Source organism: Eupeodes corollae, chromosome 1 (genome assembly GCF_945859685.1).
Source record: "Eupeodes corollae chromosome 1, idEupCoro1.1, whole genome shotgun sequence".
In the NCBI taxonomy this organism is placed as follows: domain Eukaryota; kingdom Metazoa; phylum Arthropoda; class Insecta; order Diptera; family Syrphidae; genus Eupeodes; species Eupeodes corollae.
In genome coordinates this window covers 246,968,624-246,988,678 of record NC_079147.1, presented here as the reverse complement: position 1 = coordinate 246,988,678, position 20,055 = coordinate 246,968,624, and the positions used below count along the sequence as shown (strand labels likewise).

Genomic DNA, 20,055 nt, shown 5'->3' with positions numbered 1-20,055 from the left:
TAAATTTTATAATGTAAATGCTTCTTTTTTTCGTTTTTTGTGATCACTCACTTATCCATCTTATCATTGAATCTAGTTCTTATTTGATTGTTAAAAACAGAAAAGGAATTGAGGCAAATATTCTATTTTCTTAGAAAACCATTTGGTAAAAGATTATGGAGCACAAAAATAAGTCACCTAAACAGAGTCAACATTTAAACATCCTTTTCCCAAATAAAAGAAGTTAAAAGTTAGGCTTTTAATAACTTTGAATTTTAAACTTCTCTTCAATAAATTTTTGCCTTAAATGCTTTTAACTATTTGGGAATTCCGGTAAACAGATCATACCCAAAAATGATTGACGCTTTACTTATCTGAAGGAGCGCTGTCTCTAACAACAATGCAATTTCAATGCATTTATTTTCTCCCTATAAATAAAAAGAATAAGATTAATGAAGCCAGATTTCTTTTTTTGAAACGCAATGAAGATAAAAGTCGTAGATATTGCGGCACCCAAAAGCAGAATGATCATTTTGAAAGTGGATCTATACGATACGCAAGTTATATATCCCATCTTCTCAAAACTACGACGTTTTTGAACTCACTAAAATAAAAAGTGTCATCACTGTTCAACTTCGATGCGTAGAGAAAAATTTGCTCACACAAAAAAAAAATCATCTCATCCGAAGTTGGTGGCAGAAAGAAGGCGATAGCTGAGCGAAAAAACCAAAAAGGCTCAGCTCCTGCTCTGCAGCACAAATATTTCTTCGCTGCTGTGTAACCCGAAGAACCTTTTTTCTTCTTCCTCCAACAAATAAAAAGAAAAAACAGGATTCAATTTTTCAAAAATGGGATATTAACTCAAAAACCTTAAATTTTTTTAATTCTCAACAAACAATCCCAACAAAGTGACAAGAAAGTGAAACAAATAAAGCAACACAAATAAAAACCAAAATCATTCAGTTTTTCTTCTTCGTTTTGTATATACAGCTAAGTGAGTGGTGTTTGAAATTGAATTGAAAAGAAAAGCAAAAGTGATTTTTATTTCTTGCAATTTGCTCATCCATCCATCGTCGTCGTCGTCGTCTTCGTCGTCGTTGTCGTTCTCGTCGTCGTCGTCGTCCGATATTCCAATTCCGATTCCGATACACATACCTTACAGCTTAACAAAAAAGAAAAGAAGAAGAAAAAACAAAAAAGTCGCTTCTTAAATTCCCTTTTATTTTATTTATTTGTTAATTTTTGTATAGATGAATAATAATTAATGAAAAGCTGAAGTGCATCAAGAAAATAATTCCCAAAAGGAAAAAAAGAAAGAAAAAGGAGGAGGAATCCTACGGCTTTCGATTTTCTTTTGGAAATTCAAAGAAAGAAAAAAAGTTTACAGGTTCTTCGGGGTTTTGAGAAAAAGAAAACTTCGATTGATTTGGTTCGGGAATTTTGGGTTTGATTTTTTAATCGAATTAAACAAAATCAAAACTACACAAAAATAAGAAAAAAAAAAGAAATTTTATATCCAGAAAAAGAAAATTCAATATTCATCTAGTGCTGCTGGGAGTGAGAAGAAAATCTGCGTGTCTCGTCGTGTATATATTTTTATATGTTGAGTGAAAAAGGGAGTGTATAGTAGAGTGTGGTTTGGACGTCTTGTGCAAAAGTCAAAGGCAACAACAAACAAAATTATTAAATAAAAAGGAGAATAGTTTAAAGGAAAATAAAATTTTCATTTTCCATAATATTGTTGTTAATTTGTTAGTTTAGTTAGTTATTTTTTTTGTTATTTTAACGGAAATCCTATTTGAAAGAACTTTGGTTGCGGCTGATGTCTTTATGCTTTAAACATGGTGAAACTGGTCGTGCTACGCTTCAATATTAGGATATTTGTGATTACAAATCATGACAGAAGGACATGAAAGGTAAGTTAATAAGCTTACAAATTTATAATTTATTGTTAAAATAACAAACAAATTTTTGTTGAATTCATAGCAATTCATTTGTTGAAAAAGAAAAATTCACCAGAATGATGTGATGGGAATCCTCTTCGTTTTTTTTTTCAATTCGAATTGGGTGTACCTATATATGTATGTGTATATAATATACATAACTTTTTTTCTCTCCTTCGTCCTTTCGATTACTTTCGTCGTAAGGTTTCAATCCGTATATTGTTGTCCTATCGGTAATTTTGAGGATTGAATTTTTATACTGTGTGTAGGTGGAAACTCATGACAGTGCTGAGTTTTAATTTTTTTTTTTTGGAAAGTAAAATTGAATCAATAATTAAAATTTAATAAAGTGATTGTATAATACGAATGTCTATAGTTTTTTTTTTTTTTATTTGTTTAAATAAAATAAGTCATCAAATGAGATTTTAATTGATGTCCAACAATGGCATAGGGACCTATTTGGAAACCTTAATGTTTTTCTTGCCTTTAAAAGTTTGACCCGTCATCAGAAAGTATAGTACTTATAATTACATATATACAAATATGTATTTGACTTATTTTGGATTTTCCTCGGCTTCTTTTATGAAAAGTTTAAACAAAAATAGTTTCTTTAAAAGTCCATAAAACTAATGTAATAGGTACAAACTATTGTCCTTTTTCTTAATCAAAAATAATTGATAATATTCTGCAGATTTTTGATTTTGAATGCAATTATTCAATCCATTTCAGTAGATTTATGTGAATTTGTATTCTTATTTCTTTGCTGTAATATTATTTACATATATGAGACAGTCTAATCAAATTATTAGCTGTTGATTTGTATAGACTATTCAATTCATTAGAGTTTCAAAATTTAGATTTTGTACTCACTTTTAATTATAATTAATTTTTAATTATTCTTCCCTAGATATTAATCTCTCGGTTTAAAAGGAAAAGGCTATAATTATACTTACGTGTTCCTTTGTTTTTAATGTTAAATGCTCTCTTTTTACAGAAAGTTAATGAAATAATAAAAAGCAATAATGTTTGAAATGACTAAACCAAAGTTAATTTCCCTATTAACTTCAAATCTAAAACAATTGATAAGATTTTTAATTTTTGACGCTTTTCAATTCGTTTAATTTTTACTTGTAAACTGTACAAAATCACTAAATTTTAATCTTTCATAGCAATACTATTTTTTTTGGAAAGTCTAACCCGTAAAACACAGAATTCGTATCAAGAAGTTTTGTTCACTTGTGTTGTTCACTAAAATATAGTACCTGCATTGATGCTAGAAAATTTACCCCATAACATCCCTGCTCAAAACTAACCGGATTTTATACAAAATTTCGAGTTTTGATGTTTAGGTAACGGTTTTAATTGTCATTTGGATAACATAATTAATTAAAAAAAAAACTAAGCAGGTTGTGAGCTGTCTAAGTAGAAATTAATTCGACAAAATATCTAAACACGTCAAACAAACGCTATTCGTTATAAAGTGTTAGAAAAGTATCAAGCCGGTACAAAACAAAATCTAATCGCTGAACTGCTGAAAATTCCAACTTCAACAGTTTATGACATTATCAAAAAGATTAGATTCGGATAATCAGTAGAAAAACATCCGTGAGCATCTTAATTTATCTATAGCGCCATCTACTGCAAGCAGTCGTTTAAGGGAATGCGGTCTTTATGCGTTCCGATCAGCAAAAAAGCCACTACTGAAAAACATCCTAAAAAAAGGTAAAATATGATAGGAATATCGGAAAGACTTTCAATTTCTTAAGTAAAATATTTAACCAGGGTTAAATTTGCAAAAAATCATCTGAACTGGACTATAAGAAAATGGAAAAGTGTGCTTTTCAGTGATGAAAGCAAATTCAACTTATTTTACTCCGATGGTAGCATGACAGTAAGGCGCTCGAAAGGAACACGTTTAAAGACATCAAATGTACACCCTACGGTTAGTTAAGCACGGAGGTGCCTCGGTGATGGTCGGGGGTTGCTTTTCCGTGCAAGCGTTGGTCCGATACATCAAATCGCAGGAATTATGGACCGTTTTCAATATAGGGGTGTTTTGGAGTCAACAATGCTGCCATATGCTGAAAAGGAAATGCCCTTGCGTTGGGTTTTTCAGCAGGATAATGATCCCAAACATTATTCAAAGCTGCTAAAAGAGTGGTTTTCAACAAAAAATATTTGTGTATTAGATTGGCCTTCCCAATCTCCCGATTTGAACCCCATCGAGAACTTGTGGCCAGTTGTGGGCAGTTTTAAAAAGGAGGGTTGGAAAGAGAACGCATACTTCAACAAGATCTCTTTTTGCAGCTTTGAAGAATCAGTTTTAGAATATTCCTGCCTCTATAATCGAAAATTTAATCATGTCAATGCCTCGTTGATGCCAAGAAGTTATTAAAAATAAAGGTTACTTTACAAAATATGAATTTTTAAGATTTAGTGACAAAAATCCGGTTAGGTTTTAGCAGACGAATTTCTGAATGTATTTAATTTTTTGTTACCATCATTTACTGTGTGAATTATTTTGACTTGTTTTAATTTTTGTATGATCTAATTACATTATAGAAAATATAAAAAAAATGTACATTCTTGGGTAGCAAAATATGGCCCACTATAGTAGAACACAGTTACAGTTTTCTTTATATCTTAACAGTTTTTTATTAGCATTAGATTTGAAATTTTTTACACTCCAACCTAAAATTCATAAATCATGGTTATTAAATGTTTAAGGCTAATTGAACATTACGCAAAAATATTTATATTATTTATATTTTTTTTTTTAAATAAAAAATTATTAACATTATTAAATGGTCTACCATAGTAGGCCACGCATGCATTGGTGTAAAAAAATAGGGCGGTCTTGGGTTCGATCCCTGCTTATGTCATCTAAAGTTGTTTCACGGATACTGCCTTTTGTGAGAAATTGACAAGTTCTCCAAGAGTAATTCTTGTCATGAAAAGTGCTTTCTAAAATTAGCCGTTCGGATTCGGCTTAAAACTGTAAGTTCCCTCCATTCATGACAACAGTACTCGTATACAGAAATGTTTGAGAGTTGTAAGTAACTAGGCTCTAGTTCTTAACGGATTATTGCGCCACCTAATTTAAAAAATGTTAGCAAATCTTCTTGGGCTTACCACATTTTGTATTGACAAAAATCTAAGGCATTTGGCAAACTAAACCATACTGTGCTTTTAACAAAAATTAGACGTCTTGAATTTTATCATACTTAAAACTTAAGTAACAGATGCAATTTTGTTTTTAAAAATAATCATTTAAATACATTTTAAGTCAAATCTTGGGTTCAACAGGGAAGCCATCTTGGTCTACTTGTATTCGATTTATTTACATATAAATGACATTCCTTCCATTTAAGGAATTCAATGACATTAATATACATATTTTATTTATGATGAAGTATAAATATTTTGAACTACATATGTACATATAACATCCTTAACTATAAACTACTTCAAGACGACCGACATTATAAAACTATGGGACTGGTGCAATACCAAACCGTCATTATTAAAAACATTGACAAGGGTAAAATGATAAGTTTACTCGCACTCATAATTCTATCAACTGTGGATATCTTCTTTATTCTAGGAAATTGTAAAAACTGACTATATTTTCAAGCCTTGGAATTACTTTGGACAAAATAAACTTTTACTGAACATTATTTCTCTCATTACGATAAGCGATTCGCCTTGTGTCATGACGTCCCGATTGTACAGGAGTCGCATATTCACGGTTCGTCGTCTGACGTGGTAGATTAGCGGCACTTCCAATATATCCTGTATCAGACCGTATCAGTCTAAAAAGAGGAATGCCTCTGGTGGAATGAAGCCGCTCAAGCGTGCACTTTCAAAATACTCGTAATTCGAATAGAACGCCCGAAAATTAATTGTTGGTCGAAGACATAGCTCTTCCAATGTGACCTCGAACGAGTTTTACCACGAAATTTTCAATTCTGTTGATTCGAGCCAATTTGTATAGGACCTCGTTGGAAAAGTAATGCACGTAAGAAGATTCGGCTGTTCAATATAGGCCGGTACAGCGTCGTAAACACTGCCGTAACTTCTCCATCTGGGAAGGGGCAACGTTGAACCACACAGGACAACCATAAATGATCATCGGCCTTTTGAGGGCCATGTAGCAAATTACCTCCACTCTGGGGTCAAGCCGACTGCTGAAAAACAGCCGTTTCGTCAAAGCGAAGGCTCCAAAGACGCAGCATGAATTGTGTCATGTCCAGCCTTGAAACCGAACTGTTTATTCGGAATAATTTTGTTGTCCGCAGCCCACTTTGTCAGAGCCCTATTGATGATCTTTTTGAAAACTTTGCTGATGCTCGGAAGAAGAATTATCGACCGAAGAATTGACGGGTTGGAGTTGTGCTTTCCCTTTTTCGTGTACAGCGGTCTTCCAATTTACTGGATAATATGCATTATTCAGTGCATTATTGAAGAGTATGCGTGGTGTAAATGTCAATTGCCTCCATCGGTAAATGTCTTAGTAAAAATTTGGATATATCATCGACACCTGCTGACTTTTTGTTTTTTATTGAGTTGAAGATGAGCTGGTACTCAACCTTCGTCACTAACAAGGGACTTGGTCCCGTTTGTTCGGACAATCCAGACTATCGCTAAACTAGCATGGGCAAAAAAGAACCGATTTCAAAAGTCTTGTAGCACAACAAAGACGCGATGCTTGCTTGATTGAAGGAGGCAAGGACAGGGAACCCATTGTCGAGACCATTACGATGAGGAAACATTTCTTAAGATTGTACACAACATGTATTTTAAGAAAATTGAATTGGAATTTGCTTTTTTATATTCTTAAGCCCTCAAAATCGTGGTACCCGTGGCATAATGTTTAGCGTTGGACTGTCATGTCAGAGGTCTTGGGTTCAATCCCTGCCTATGCCATCTAAAGTCTTTTTCACGGGTACTGCCTCTTGCAAGGAATTGAAAAATTCTCCAAGAGTTGTTCCTATCATGAAAAGTGCTTTCCCAAATTAGCCATTCGGATGCGGCTTAAAACTGTAAGTCCCCTCCATCCCTGACAACAGTACTCGCACACATGAATAGTTGAGAATTGTAAGTCACTAGGCCCTAGTTCTCAAGGGACTCTTGTGCCACCCAATGTATTTATTATTTAAGCCCTTAAAATAAAAAACTTAGGAAAAAAATCAAGTTACTTTAAAATGTTAAAAGAAGGCTGTTTTAAATAATTATTATCAACGGGAAATAATCAATTATCTACTCTCAATGCTTTGCCTTCTCCAAAGTTTTAAGAACCTACATATATGTACAGATACGAGTATCTTCTTAGTGCAATTTGTATCGATAAAGTCGAATCCCAAGCTAACTCTGCAGTGCGCGTACAGTGATGTCTTAATATGTTGGTCACAAAATATATAGAACTCGATTAATTCATTTCCGTAAAAGAATACAAATACATAATATTTAAAAAAAAGGTACATAAATAAAGAAAACAAGATAAACCTCTTCATTCTAAACTAACCGGGTGATCGATAAGAAAAATTCCTTACACCCACCTCTCACTAGACTCTTGCTTGCGCCCACATACAATAATTCAACACCGTTCGGTCGTATCGCTTCGATATAATGCACGAAGAGCAAGTTATGGTGATATTCTCTTTTTGAATCAAAATTATTAAAAATATTCTTTTGCAAGTTGTTTTTATATTAACTTTTTTGTTGTTGTTGTTGGTTTATTTCTGGGTGTCGCATAACGCTATTCACAACTAAAATTTAAAATATCCTAATAGATATTATGGGTATATAGGTACCTTTCTAATATAGATACATCCTTCTTTGTTAAGGTTTAGAGTTACTTTTGAGATCGGTTTCTATGAGCAGTTTGGTTTATTTTAAATTCTAGCAAAAACAAAAAGAATCAAGATAAAGGTGGCTTACTTATGTATGTATATAGTGTTGTTTAAATATGAACACATTTTGATACATCCATAACGCCTCCGAATGCTCCTTTAAAATAAAATGAGCAAAGGCTAACAGTTTCCATAAGCATAACAGGTGGCGGTGTCCACTTGACCACACTTGATTCTACGTACCCATACTGCTGTCGCCATCATCGTTTGTTCGTATCTTCGTATCGTATAGATATTTACACATAAGTGATAAAGGCGAAGCATTCTTTATGTATCTCACAATTTGCATAGAAACGTCTATAAATATGTATGCTCCCCTGTCATCTACTATATCATCTTTATCGTCGTCATCGTCGCCATCATTACCTCAACATAATAATCATCTCTACCTGCGCTAACATAAATTTTGCCTCCGAATTTGTGAAAAAACCTAAAAATAAAACCAAAAATGCAATTTCCTGCTTCACTGTTAAGGTTTAAATTACAGTTTGTAATTTGTCTGTCTTTCGAAAGGAAAAAGAGAACAAAGATTCGAAGCCAACCATAAACGTAGATACTCGCTCGTAATTGTAAATATGCAAAAGGTGACCATATGGTCGACATATTTGGTGTTCCTTTCTTTTTTTTAAACATTTTTACTATTTGCTTCCTTTGTACATATGAGCAATTCTTAAGTATGCATATTTTAAAAGGAACGCAAACGAAGAAGATATATGGTGGATGTCCCTACAGGAAGTTTAATTGCTGTTTTAATATTCAGGTTAAAGTCAATGTGGCAAGTAAAAAATAAAATAAAGCATTTTATTTTCAAATAAAAAAAAAAAGCAGCTGCCACTTTTTGGAACAAGTTTTTTATTTCCGATTTATTTGCTACAACTTTACTTGAAAGGAATCCTAACAAGTTTGGTCGATGTGAGTTATATTTTGAGTCTTGACCAACGTGTGTTTGTGTTTATTGTTGTATTTCCAATCATTTTTGAATTCTTTTTTTCAGATCCTATTTTGAGAATATAGGCGCTTATGTGCAAAGCCCCAGTTTCCAAAGGTAGGTAGGTAGAAATGGCGATCTCAAGGCAACCTAGCCTGAGATCCAATTAGCGCTGTAGTGCGCCGTTTTGATACCAAAAACTCGTTTGACCTGTGATTGAAAGGGACAGATTTATAGAGGAGCTTTATAGCGATTATGTTAGAGCCATTTTGTCGCATTGAGAAAACAGATTAGGTCTCTAATCTTTGTCGCAGATAGCTCATCAAGTTCGTGAAAGAATGCTTTTCCAATGTATTTCATTCTAGTGTTTGCCAAAGCAGGACATTTGCAGAGGAAATGGATTATCGTTTCACTTTCTCTTTGGTCACTACAGCTACAGCAAAAGGTGATGTAGGAGATACCCAACTTCTCCGCATGAACGCCTAGAGGCCAATGTCCGGTACAAACCGCAACAATCCTGGCTATGTTTTGACTTGGCCTGCATAGAAGATCGTTTGTACGGGTTTTATTATAGGTGGGTAATATCTTCCTAGATATAATGCAGTTGGCTAAATTGCTCAACCTTCGGTTTGATTCAGTTTGGTAGATAGAAAAGATTTTACCCTTCATAGTGCCAAGAGGAATGTTAACCATTTCCGCAAGTGAGCTATGAAGGGCCGATCCTTGCCTGGCTAGCTCGTCAGCCCGTTCATTTCCCACGATACCACTATGGCCCTGAACCCAGATCAGGCTCGCAAGCTCATCGCGACATTGCTGGACCATTTTAGATGAGGATGTGGCCAAGTTAATGGCTTTGACAGCTGCCTGACTGTCTGTAAAGATAGCCGCATTTCTTATTATTATTATTATTTATTTAATCCGTTAATTATCTAACGTTAATATAAACTTATAGCTATTTACATAATTTTTAATTTTTAATTTAAAATTTTTATTATTATAGAAATAAATAAATACTATAACGAATTAAAAAAGCTTTCTTTAAATTGTTTACTTTTAACATTGTCATTAACAGATGAAATTAAATTATAAAATTTATTGAAGACTGAAATCAATTGATTTAAAGGGCTATTCATACCATAGTTAGTTCTGCTAAAGATCGGACATAAAGGTATCTGTCTTCTTATGCTAGTTTGGCTATAGCTAAAATTTAGACGATTCAGAGCTGTTGCGGATATAATAGAACCATTAATTAATTTTAAAATAAAACAAAATTGGAGATATTGTCTATGTTGTGAAAGTGTAGGGAGCTTTATTAGCAAAAGTCTCTGAGAATAAGGAGGTGGTGTAAATATTTGGGAAAACGGAAGAAAACGAAGACAAAAACGCATAAATCTTTTTTGTATACTTTCAAGTCTGTCAATATGGACTGAATAGTATGGTGCCCATATAACACAGCCGTATTCAAGTATTGGCCTTACAAATGATACATAAAGAAGTTTTAAGACGTATGGGTCACGAAAGTCACGAGAAAAACGTTTAATAAAACCTAGAATTTTGTTAGCTTTTTTAACTATAAAGTTATAATGGTCACAGAACGTTAATTTACTGTCAAGAATAACACCTAAATCAGAGAAAACGGAAAGCTTACAAAGGGAGGAAGAATCTAATAAATAGTTATAATCTATAATTGTTTTTTTGCGTGTAAAACACATAGTTTTACATTTGTCAATATTCAATAAAAGTCGGTTTGTATTGCACCATTCCCTAAAACTATGAAGATCTTCTTGAAGCTGTGAGCAGTCATTAATTGAACTAATAGATTTGAAAATTTTAATGTCATCAGCGTATATTAAAACGGAGGAGTTTTTTATAACGGATGTTATGTCATTTATATATAAGATAAATAATAAAGGACCTAAATGGCTACCCTGTGGAACACCAGAGTTGACGTAAAATTGGTCGGAGAATTCATTTCTGAATATAACGCTATAACTTCGGTTCTTGAGATAAGACGCGATCCACGTCAAGAATTTGTCGTTAAACCCTAAGGCCTTAAGTTTATGGACTAAAGTCTTGTGACACAATTTGTCAAAGGCTTTGCTGAAATCTGTGAATACGCAATCTACTTGTTTACGATCTTCGAAAGAGTCAAGGCAGAAAGAAGTGAAGTGAAGTAGGTTTGTAATTGTTGATTTATTCTGGACGAAACCATGTTGATTTTCACATACAATTGAATTACAATTAAAGGATAACATCTTACAGATAATGGACTCGAATAGTTTGGGAATAACGGAAAGTTTGGCAATCGGCCGGTAATTCGTTATTTCATTCTTAGACCCTTTTTTATGAATCGGAGTTATAAATGCACTTTTCCATAATAGTGGGAAAACTGAGCTTCTAAGAGATTCATTGAACAAAACAAACAGAGGGTACGATAAATGAGACACACATTTTTTTAAAACACATGATGGTACTCCATCAGGACCAGGGTGAAAACAGTCATCAAGTTCTGAGACACAACGAACAATTGAATCCTCACATATTATCAAGTCAAGTGAGTTAAGGTGAGGATAATTTTGGGCTGGAAAGAACGAATCGGAAATCTGAAAAGAAGAAGGTACGTCGAAAGCATCTTTGAAGAAATTAGCAAACATATTTGAAATTATTTGGGAGTCATGACTTGTTGTGTTATTGAAAGACATAGAGATTGGGTAACCGTCAGTTTTTCTTTTACTTTTCACGAAATCCCAGAAGTTTTTTGGGGTCTGTTTCAATTCATTTTCAATTTTTATAATATAGTCAGAGTATAGAATATTGGAGTAGTCAATGAAAATATTTTTAAGTTCGGAGTAAATCCTGAAGTCTTCTTCTGCTCTAGTTTTACTAAATTTTAGCCATGCCTTATTTCTTTGTTTTTCTTTGGAAGGGATGAAAATAACAATGAGTTTGCTAACGTTGATGATGATGGGTTTGCATTTGCGAGTAATGGCTCTATTGATGATATTGAAGTTGCTTTTGCTTTGGTCGGGACAGAAGACGTTGATACGGTTAGAGTTGATTGAAGATGTTGAGAAGGGAGTTCAGATGCAGTGGGAGAAGCGGCTCTGGCAGGCTTCTTCGTTGAGGGATTAGCTTCACTATATTCGGCGTCACTTTCGTCAATTTTCCGCTTTAATGATGCTGCATCGTTTAGCGATCGGCTATGAGTCATTTCATTTTCGACACTATGAGAATCCATGTTCTGAATTGTGTCAGTTTCGTCAGTTATTTGGTTTAAAGATGAGGTGTCATCTAGCGATCCACTATTAGTCATTTCGACTTCGTTATTATGAGACTCAATATTTTGTACTGGTGGCAAAGTGGTTATTTTGTCAACTTTTTCGGTAAGACGAAGTAATTGGTTATGCAGCTTTTCTAGATTATATTTGTTTTGTATTATGTCGCGAGTAATGTTAATCTGTGCAAACGGATCGCACTCGTCACAGAAAAAGTAAAAAGATTTCCTTTCCTTGAACAGCTTAATAGTACTATAAGGGGCGTCAATACATTTCATGTGATATGATCGTCGACAGTTGCCATGACATATTATTGAATCAATCAAGTAGTCCGTAGTTTGATGGCATATGGTGCAAGAAGACATTAAGATGAGTGTATGTAGCGACGACGTTGCTGGAGGATTGCGAATGGTTCGTGTATTTTCTGTCGGTTTGGATAATGAATTTGAATTGCACTCCTCAAAGTATGCAACGATAGTTAATATAACACGTAAAACAGAATGTAGTGAATTTAGGAGGTACTTATACAATATGTATTATTTTAAAACTTTGAGTGATAATATTTACGATATTTTATAATTATTATTTTCTCTGAGAAATAAACTTGTGGGAGAAAAAAGTAAAATGTCACAGAAAAACCAAATTATCAAATGTTACAAAATGTTTGTTTTTCAAGATTTATAATAATTTAAAGAAATACACAAAGTCAAATCCAGACTCAAGAATCAGGATCACTTACTGTCACACTTTTAAAGTAATTTAAAGTTAATTCACAATTGGTTTCGGTTTTAGTTTGGGCTTTGTTTCAGTATCTTACATGTCTCCCTTATTGCCAGCAGTTCAGCCTGAAAAACGCTAGCAAAGTCAGGAAGCCTAAAGGATTTAGCTGCATTTAGGGACTCAGAAAAGATCCCAGAACCAACTCCGCACTCCATCTTTGAGCCGTCAGTAAAGATGGTTGTGTCGAAACCTATCGACACAATGTCATCCTCCCAATCTTCTCTGGATCGGAAAATAACCTTAAAACCCTTACTAAGGCTCAAAGTAGGAGTGCAGTAGTCAGTGTCTACCGAGATAATATCTGAGGGAATCAATTTCGTAGTGTTGCTGTGACCATAAGGTTTTGACAACCAGCTATTTGATTCCTTCAGCCTAATAGCGCTGCAGGAAACTATGTATTTAATAAAAAGGTCGATTGGTAGAAGATCCAAAATAACGTTTAAGGCGTTCGTTGGGCAAGTACGCATGGCACCCGTGCTGTTCTCTGAACCTTCTTTAGCTTCACTCCACATCTCTTTAATTTAACGAGAATTGTATCCATGACCAGACACCACCCTGGGGTGTTCCCCTACTCACGTGTTTTGTTTCGATTGTATTGCCTAAAGTGGCTCGAATCTTCCTACCACTGAGCATGGAAATAATCCATTCTCGAATGAAGTCTTCAACTACGAACTTAACGAGCGATTCCTCTATGGATTCGGTAAGGACGTTGTTAAAAGCACCTTCTATGTCTAGGAAGGTGGCAAGAGTAAATTCTTTATAATGGATTGTTTGTTCTACAGTACGCACTACCTCATGGAGGGCAGTCTCCGTAGATTTGCCCTTAAGATAAGCGGGTCTACCACGATATCTAGAAATTAATTATCTAGAAAGTAAAAATCTCGAATACGAAAATCTCGAAAACAAAAATCTAGAATGGAAAAAATCTCGAATGTGTGTTTGAATTTTTGAGGCAATGTTCAAAATTCGCGCGAATTTTAAACATTTCCTCAAAAATTTAAACACGCATTCTGGATAACTTACTTCTCCTTAACAAACTTAAAGTTGACAAGTAAAGTTATCAATCATACAATTACACATTGCTATGCATGCACCTTTCTTATTGTTTGCAAACTATTTTTCTTGCTCAGAAAATAAAATATTGGGTAAACCCTTGGTGGGTAGTACCCGTGTCATGATGGTTAGTGCGTTGGCTGTCATGCAAGGGGTCTTGGGTTCAATCCATTCCTGTGCCATCTTAATTTAAAAAATTAATTTTCGCAGGTACTGCCTCTTGCGAGGAATTGGCAAATTCTTCAAGAGTAATTCTTGTCATGAAAAAGAGCTTTCTCAAACTAGCCGTTCGTATTCGGCCTTAAATTGTAGGTCCCTTCCATTCCTGACAACAGTACTCGCACACAGGAATGGTTGAGAGTTATAAGTCATTAGGCCCTGGTTCACAACGGACTGTTGCGCCACCCCATTTGATTTTTGAAACTGATGTATTTGTTTTTTATTGAGTTTTAACTGTAACAAAAAAAATTTGGAATTTTTATTTTTTTTCGAGATTTTTTTTCTATCTCGAATTTTTATTTTTTTCTAGATTTTTTTCTAGATAAAGTCTTTCGAGATTTTTGTTAATTCTGGATTTTTACGGATTCGGGATTTTTGCGTTCTAGATAATTTTTTTTTATTTTCTAGATTTTCGGCATTCGAGATTTTTGGCATTCTAGATTTCGTCATCATCCCAAGATAAGCATGTTGAGAGCTTTTGAGAGGTCGTCCAACTAGGATTTCTCTAATATGGTAATCAAGAATGCGCTCCAAGGTTTTAAGCACAAAAGAGCTTATTGGTCTGAAATCCTTCGCGGATTCGTGACCTCGCCTACCCACTTTCGGGATAAAAACTAATTTGACCTGTCTCCACGACATGGGCTCATGTTTGAGAAGGAGACATCCTTTGAAAATTTGTTCCAGCCATGGAGCTGCCACATCATGCAACTTTTGAAGCATAATTGGCAGTATGCCATCCATGCCTGGGGATTTATATGGAGAAAAAGTATTGATGGCCCACAAAATATTTTCTCTGGTTAAAACGGAATTGACTTGCTCCACATGAGCTACGTTTAGCTCTGTGGTTTAAAGCGATTCGGGGTTATCACTCTCGCTACCTGGAAAGTGCGTCTTCACCAGTAGCTCAAGTAGCTCAATTCGGCTTGAGAGGCTGTCCAGGTTCCATGAGGCTTTTTGAGAAATGAAGGATTACAATGTTCCTTCGATAAAACTTTGCTGAGCCTTGCGGAGTCCTTTATGTCTTCGATTGATTGACAGTATTCTCTCCAGCCTTGTCTTTTGGCTGATGACAGGGCTTGCTTGTAAATTTTAAGAGAGTCTTTATACGGTTGGTAAAACTTATGTTTGTGGCAGATATTGAAAACTGACATCGTCATTTTCCTAAGACGGGACACCAAGAAGTAAGGGTTATATAGCTATATTTAACTGGGCAAAAGACTTTAAAAGCTTTACGTATAGAAGTTTGAAAGGTTTTCACCTTTGATTCAAGGTCTCCTATCGATTCAGTGAGATTCGGTAAGTTGATTAGTTTGGAATTAGCAATTTGACTGAATTTCGTCCAGTCAGTTCATTTGGGATTTCTATAAGGCGGAGGGTTTTTCGACTCGAAATTAATTTGAAAAAGAATCCACTTGTGATCCGAAAAGGAATTCAAAGGGGAAACTCTCCAATTCTCCACTAATAAATTACGGTTGTTTACTAAAGTAACATCAAGCACATCCTCAGATCCATCATAATTTTCCGAGCTCGGAAAGACGAAAGTGGGAGTATTGCCTCTGTTACAAAATGGTCATATTATTTAAAAAACTTGTTTCCTTTTTAATTTGTTATAGTAAATTTAAGCACTTTATATGAGCGTAGAAAAAAATGATAACAATTTGAAAACGATCAATTCAAAAATGTGTTGTATCTTAAAATATTTCAAGACTCACGAATATGTATTTCAATAAATGTTGCGCACCCCGAAACTTTCCGAGTTATTTCATCTTCAATCATGCGAGCTGAGCGACCGGCCCTACTCTGTAATGCGTTTCGAAAGCGAATACGATTCGAATCCGATATTGGATTCGTTTATAAATTCGTACTCTGAATAAAAAAATCATATAGTCTATTTATCGAATAGATTTTTCGAGTCTGGAAGTATTTCTTATAAGATTTGTCAAAGGAAATATACAAACAAAAAATCAAAACACTTGCAAAATAAGCCCAGTTAGTCCATTTTCATTAACAAAACTTAATAATATCAACAGTCACAGATTGATTTGTTTCCCCAATGGAAAACACATGATTTCAAATTCACAACTACTCAACGAACACAGCCATCGAGATACAAATGCAATATCAATCGTACCAACATTTGAGAACTAAATCACTTAAGATCCATTCGAGACTCGTATAAATGTCAAACACCCATCCGTAGCAAGTTTCTACTTTAACTTTTATCGGAAGTATTCATACTGCGGATATTGTTTTTGTTATTCATGTTAAATCCTACTATACTATTGATAGATTTTCCAACAAAACACGTGTATTTTCAATATTTTTCTTTTACGATTTTTTTTATTTGGATCTATTTATAATAGAAAAACTCTTTAAAATGAATTAAAACTTACTACAAAAGTTTTGTTTCAAACATAATCACTTTTCGCGTCAACATTACTCGCGTTAAGCACTTTTCACATGAGCACGACCAACGAATGAACGAATATTCGTCGATTTTGATGTTTATTTCACATAAGAGTTTTTAATTCGTCGCGAATGAGCCACAGCCGAACACTATTCACAACCGAAACCAAGACAAGAATGACTTTTTTTAGATTAAGCACGCGCGATTGCTTTATTCGTTGCGAGTGTGGATAATGCGGAACGCGAATAAAGTCAGTTCGTAACAACCACAATTTTTTTCGGAATACATTTTTTTTTCTTAAATTTATTACCTGCTGAAAGACCCATTTGAGCGGAATTTCGAATTCGGCATATGGCAGCATGGTGTTTTGAAGGATATCCACGGAAGAGTGCCAATTCATAATGCTTTTGATTCAGTATATTGATCCAACTTTATAATAGAAGCATCCCCTAACCATTTTACTGAATCCCCCATGCGTAATTGCTTTTGCGGTGTATCTGGGGTTATATCCTATGTTCGGGGGTCTTCTCAAAAACTGCCGAGATCCTTTACCACCATAGAGAACCACCTTGCTCTCATCGGTCCAGAGACTGTTTTGACACTTTTCAAGAACCCATCCTAAATGATTGAGCGCAAACTTCATCCTTTTGACTATATGGTTCTTCTTTAAAAGTGGAACCTTTCTTGTAATGCGAGCATTTAGGTTATGCTCCCCTAGCATTTCTCCGCACCGTATGCACACCGCACGGAACCTTAAGCTCGTCTGCAATCTCTGTAGCTGCCGCTACACAATCTCTAACACCATCAAAAGATGGTGTTAGAGATTGTTTCCGTCACCTGGTTTCTGCTTTTTCTTCAAAAGTAATGGCATTCCGTATCATCTTCGCCGAACAGCCAAGAAGTTCTTGAATCTTTTTATAGGTTTTGCTTCCAAAACAAGTTTTTTTTTTATAATTTTACCGCCTCTCCAGTGTGCAGTGCTTGCTTCGATCCACTTTAAATTTATAAATTCAATAATTTTATTACAATTTTAATGGAAATATAATATAGAAAAACAGGACTTACTTTTTATCACTTTTGAAATCAAAATTGAAATCAAAACACAATTATTTAAACTAAATTTGTCACTCACTGCTATTATTTTGCTCGCCTAAAACAATAGATCACACTACACAAAGCGCCAATCAAACATAGCAATGAGAATTTGCAGTTAAATTATCACTTGCACCTGTAAACATAATTACTCTGAGTACCAAAATACAGTAGAGTTGCGAAAAAGTGACTGTGTTATTGATTTATGAAAAAATATAGGTTCTTGCCTAATAAATTGCTATTATTTTGCTCGCCGCTGTATATAACTCGTACAAGTATAGCGATACTTTTTTTAGACTCACATTTTAATGTTTAAAACTTGTATAACAATGTGCACCGGTATCTACTCTAAAATCCATCACTATTTTTTTAACACTCGCACTGTCTTTAAAAGAAAACATGTTGAGTATGTTAATAACCCCTTGAGTGCCTGTAAACTTAAACAAAACTACGTCTAAAAAAACATCCTTTTACAACTACTACATACATAGTAATGCAGATCAGCAGTCAGTTGAATACAAAATAAATGGTAAGCTGATTAATTTGATAAACTTTCTAGTATACTTCTTTCCAAAAAAGTCTCAATTGAAAGGATTGTTTTAAGTAACTAAACAAAAACTAAAAACTGACTTGAAACTTGACTTGCCTGCAAATCTCTTATTCAGCCTGAACATCATCATTATCGAAAATGTGACAGTTGAAGGTGGAGACACAAAAGGTATCATAAAATGTAGTAAAACATTTTTCAAATGTCATTATTTGCAAACTCAGATCTTTACTTCACAAACCTTACCTTCAGTAGTTCGTGAAGAGAATGGCAATAACAAATAAAGTTGATGTTTTAACACAAAATTGACTTGAATTGATAGTAAGGGAGATTTTTCTTTCCCACAAAGTAACTTTCCAACAAAGTTTCCTTACTTGGAAAATAATTTATTGACAGCTGACCAATCAGATACTAGAAACATGCATTCCCTCCAAGTTTCTTGGTCGTTCTCATGAAATTGTTCAATGCTTTGGCTGATAAAGGGGAGTACTGTTACATTTTTGAATATTTAAATTCTGTATATATTTAAAAATGCTTTTTATAAAATTATTAACTAATTTAGTAAGTATTAACTAGTGTAGTTCTTCATCTAAGGCATCTTGGCCAACAATGAAACATATAATTTATAGAGTTTACCTTCATATTTACATTTCCGGTGTATGAAACTAAATGAAAGGAACTTTGTACGGATTTAAAATGTATTTATACATAATTTGGCACGAATTTCTGATTGCGAAAAAAATCATTCAGTTTTTCAACCTTATGCGTACATGTTTCCAATTCACTATTGCATCTAATTCTGCACAAAAATACCAATGTACATAATGTATGTTGAGAGTACATATTATGTATGTATAGTAAAGTTGAATAAATGTCATTTTTGTAGCCTTGTCTTTTCAAAACTCAAAACCCAACAAACATATAAAATAACATAGAAAACCTCTACCTTTCATATGCTTTATGTATTTATAAAAAAAAAACAACAACCAAAAATTCATTCAGTAAAGGAGATGTCAAAAGCTCTATCTCTCCCTTACATACCACCCCATAAAATTATATCAATAAAAAAAGCTACTTTCCCTAATCACACACTGTATTCACAAAAACCGAGATTTGAGTGACAAAAAGAGCAGCAACAAAAATAAAACTACATTTTATAGTAAAAGGAAATAATGAATAAAATTTTTTGACAGTTCCGATTTGACATAAATATACCAAATTCGAAAGACATTCGAAATTGTTACAACAAATAAACAAAACGAATCATAAAATGCAGACTGTACATTTATTTTCTTTACCACCCTTCTTCTTGTTCTTGAAAACAAAAATTCAAAAAAAAATAAATCAATTTGTTTAAAATTTGCAAGTAATCAAAAAATAGAATTTTTATCTCTTTTGTCTTTCTATCTGTGTCGCTCCGCGAAAGCAATGACCGAGATAGATAGAACAGAACAAACAAACAAAATAAAGAAACAATTCAAAACAAAAACCCAATAATCGTGAATTAAGTATTTTTTCATCAATGAATATAATTTTTTCATTCATTTTCTTAGACATGACCTCTAAGAGACAACCTGACATAGAACTGTGAGAGGAATAAAATAAACATAAACAATTCACACAGAGAATTTCCTCTATTCGCCTCACTTGCCCTTGCCATACCATCATCCCTTACCTCCCCCTCTACCACCCCCCCCCCCTCATATAAAGAAGGGAGTGGAATTATTGTGTATTTTGTTGGCGATATGGTGAATGTATATACGGGTTGGTGACAGGGTTGCCATATCTTCAACTCGGTAAAGAGCTCAATTTAAAAAAAAAATATTTGTAGCCCAAAACTGGATCCGGAAAAGTAGCCCAAATAATTGCTCAGTTTTTTAAGAAAACCACAAAATCGAGAGGTATAAAAATATTGTCATT

At 34.0% G+C, this 20,055-nt stretch overlaps 1 protein-coding gene across 1 annotated transcript in view; it reads left to right on the top strand.

The window, feature by feature from the left end:
• Positions 1 to 669: 669 nt before the first annotated feature.
• The window catches only part of LOC129953188 (sprouty-related, EVH1 domain-containing protein 2), a 61,009-nt gene continuing 41,623 nt past the window's right edge, over positions 670 to 20,055 (top strand). Inside the window, exon 1 of the mRNA XM_056066073.1 lies at positions 670 to 1,895. Within this exon, the coding sequence (XP_055922048.1) occupies positions 1,876 to 1,895 (20 nt within the window). The 5' untranslated portion in view covers positions 670 to 1,875. The remainder of the gene's footprint in view (positions 1,896 to 20,055) is intronic.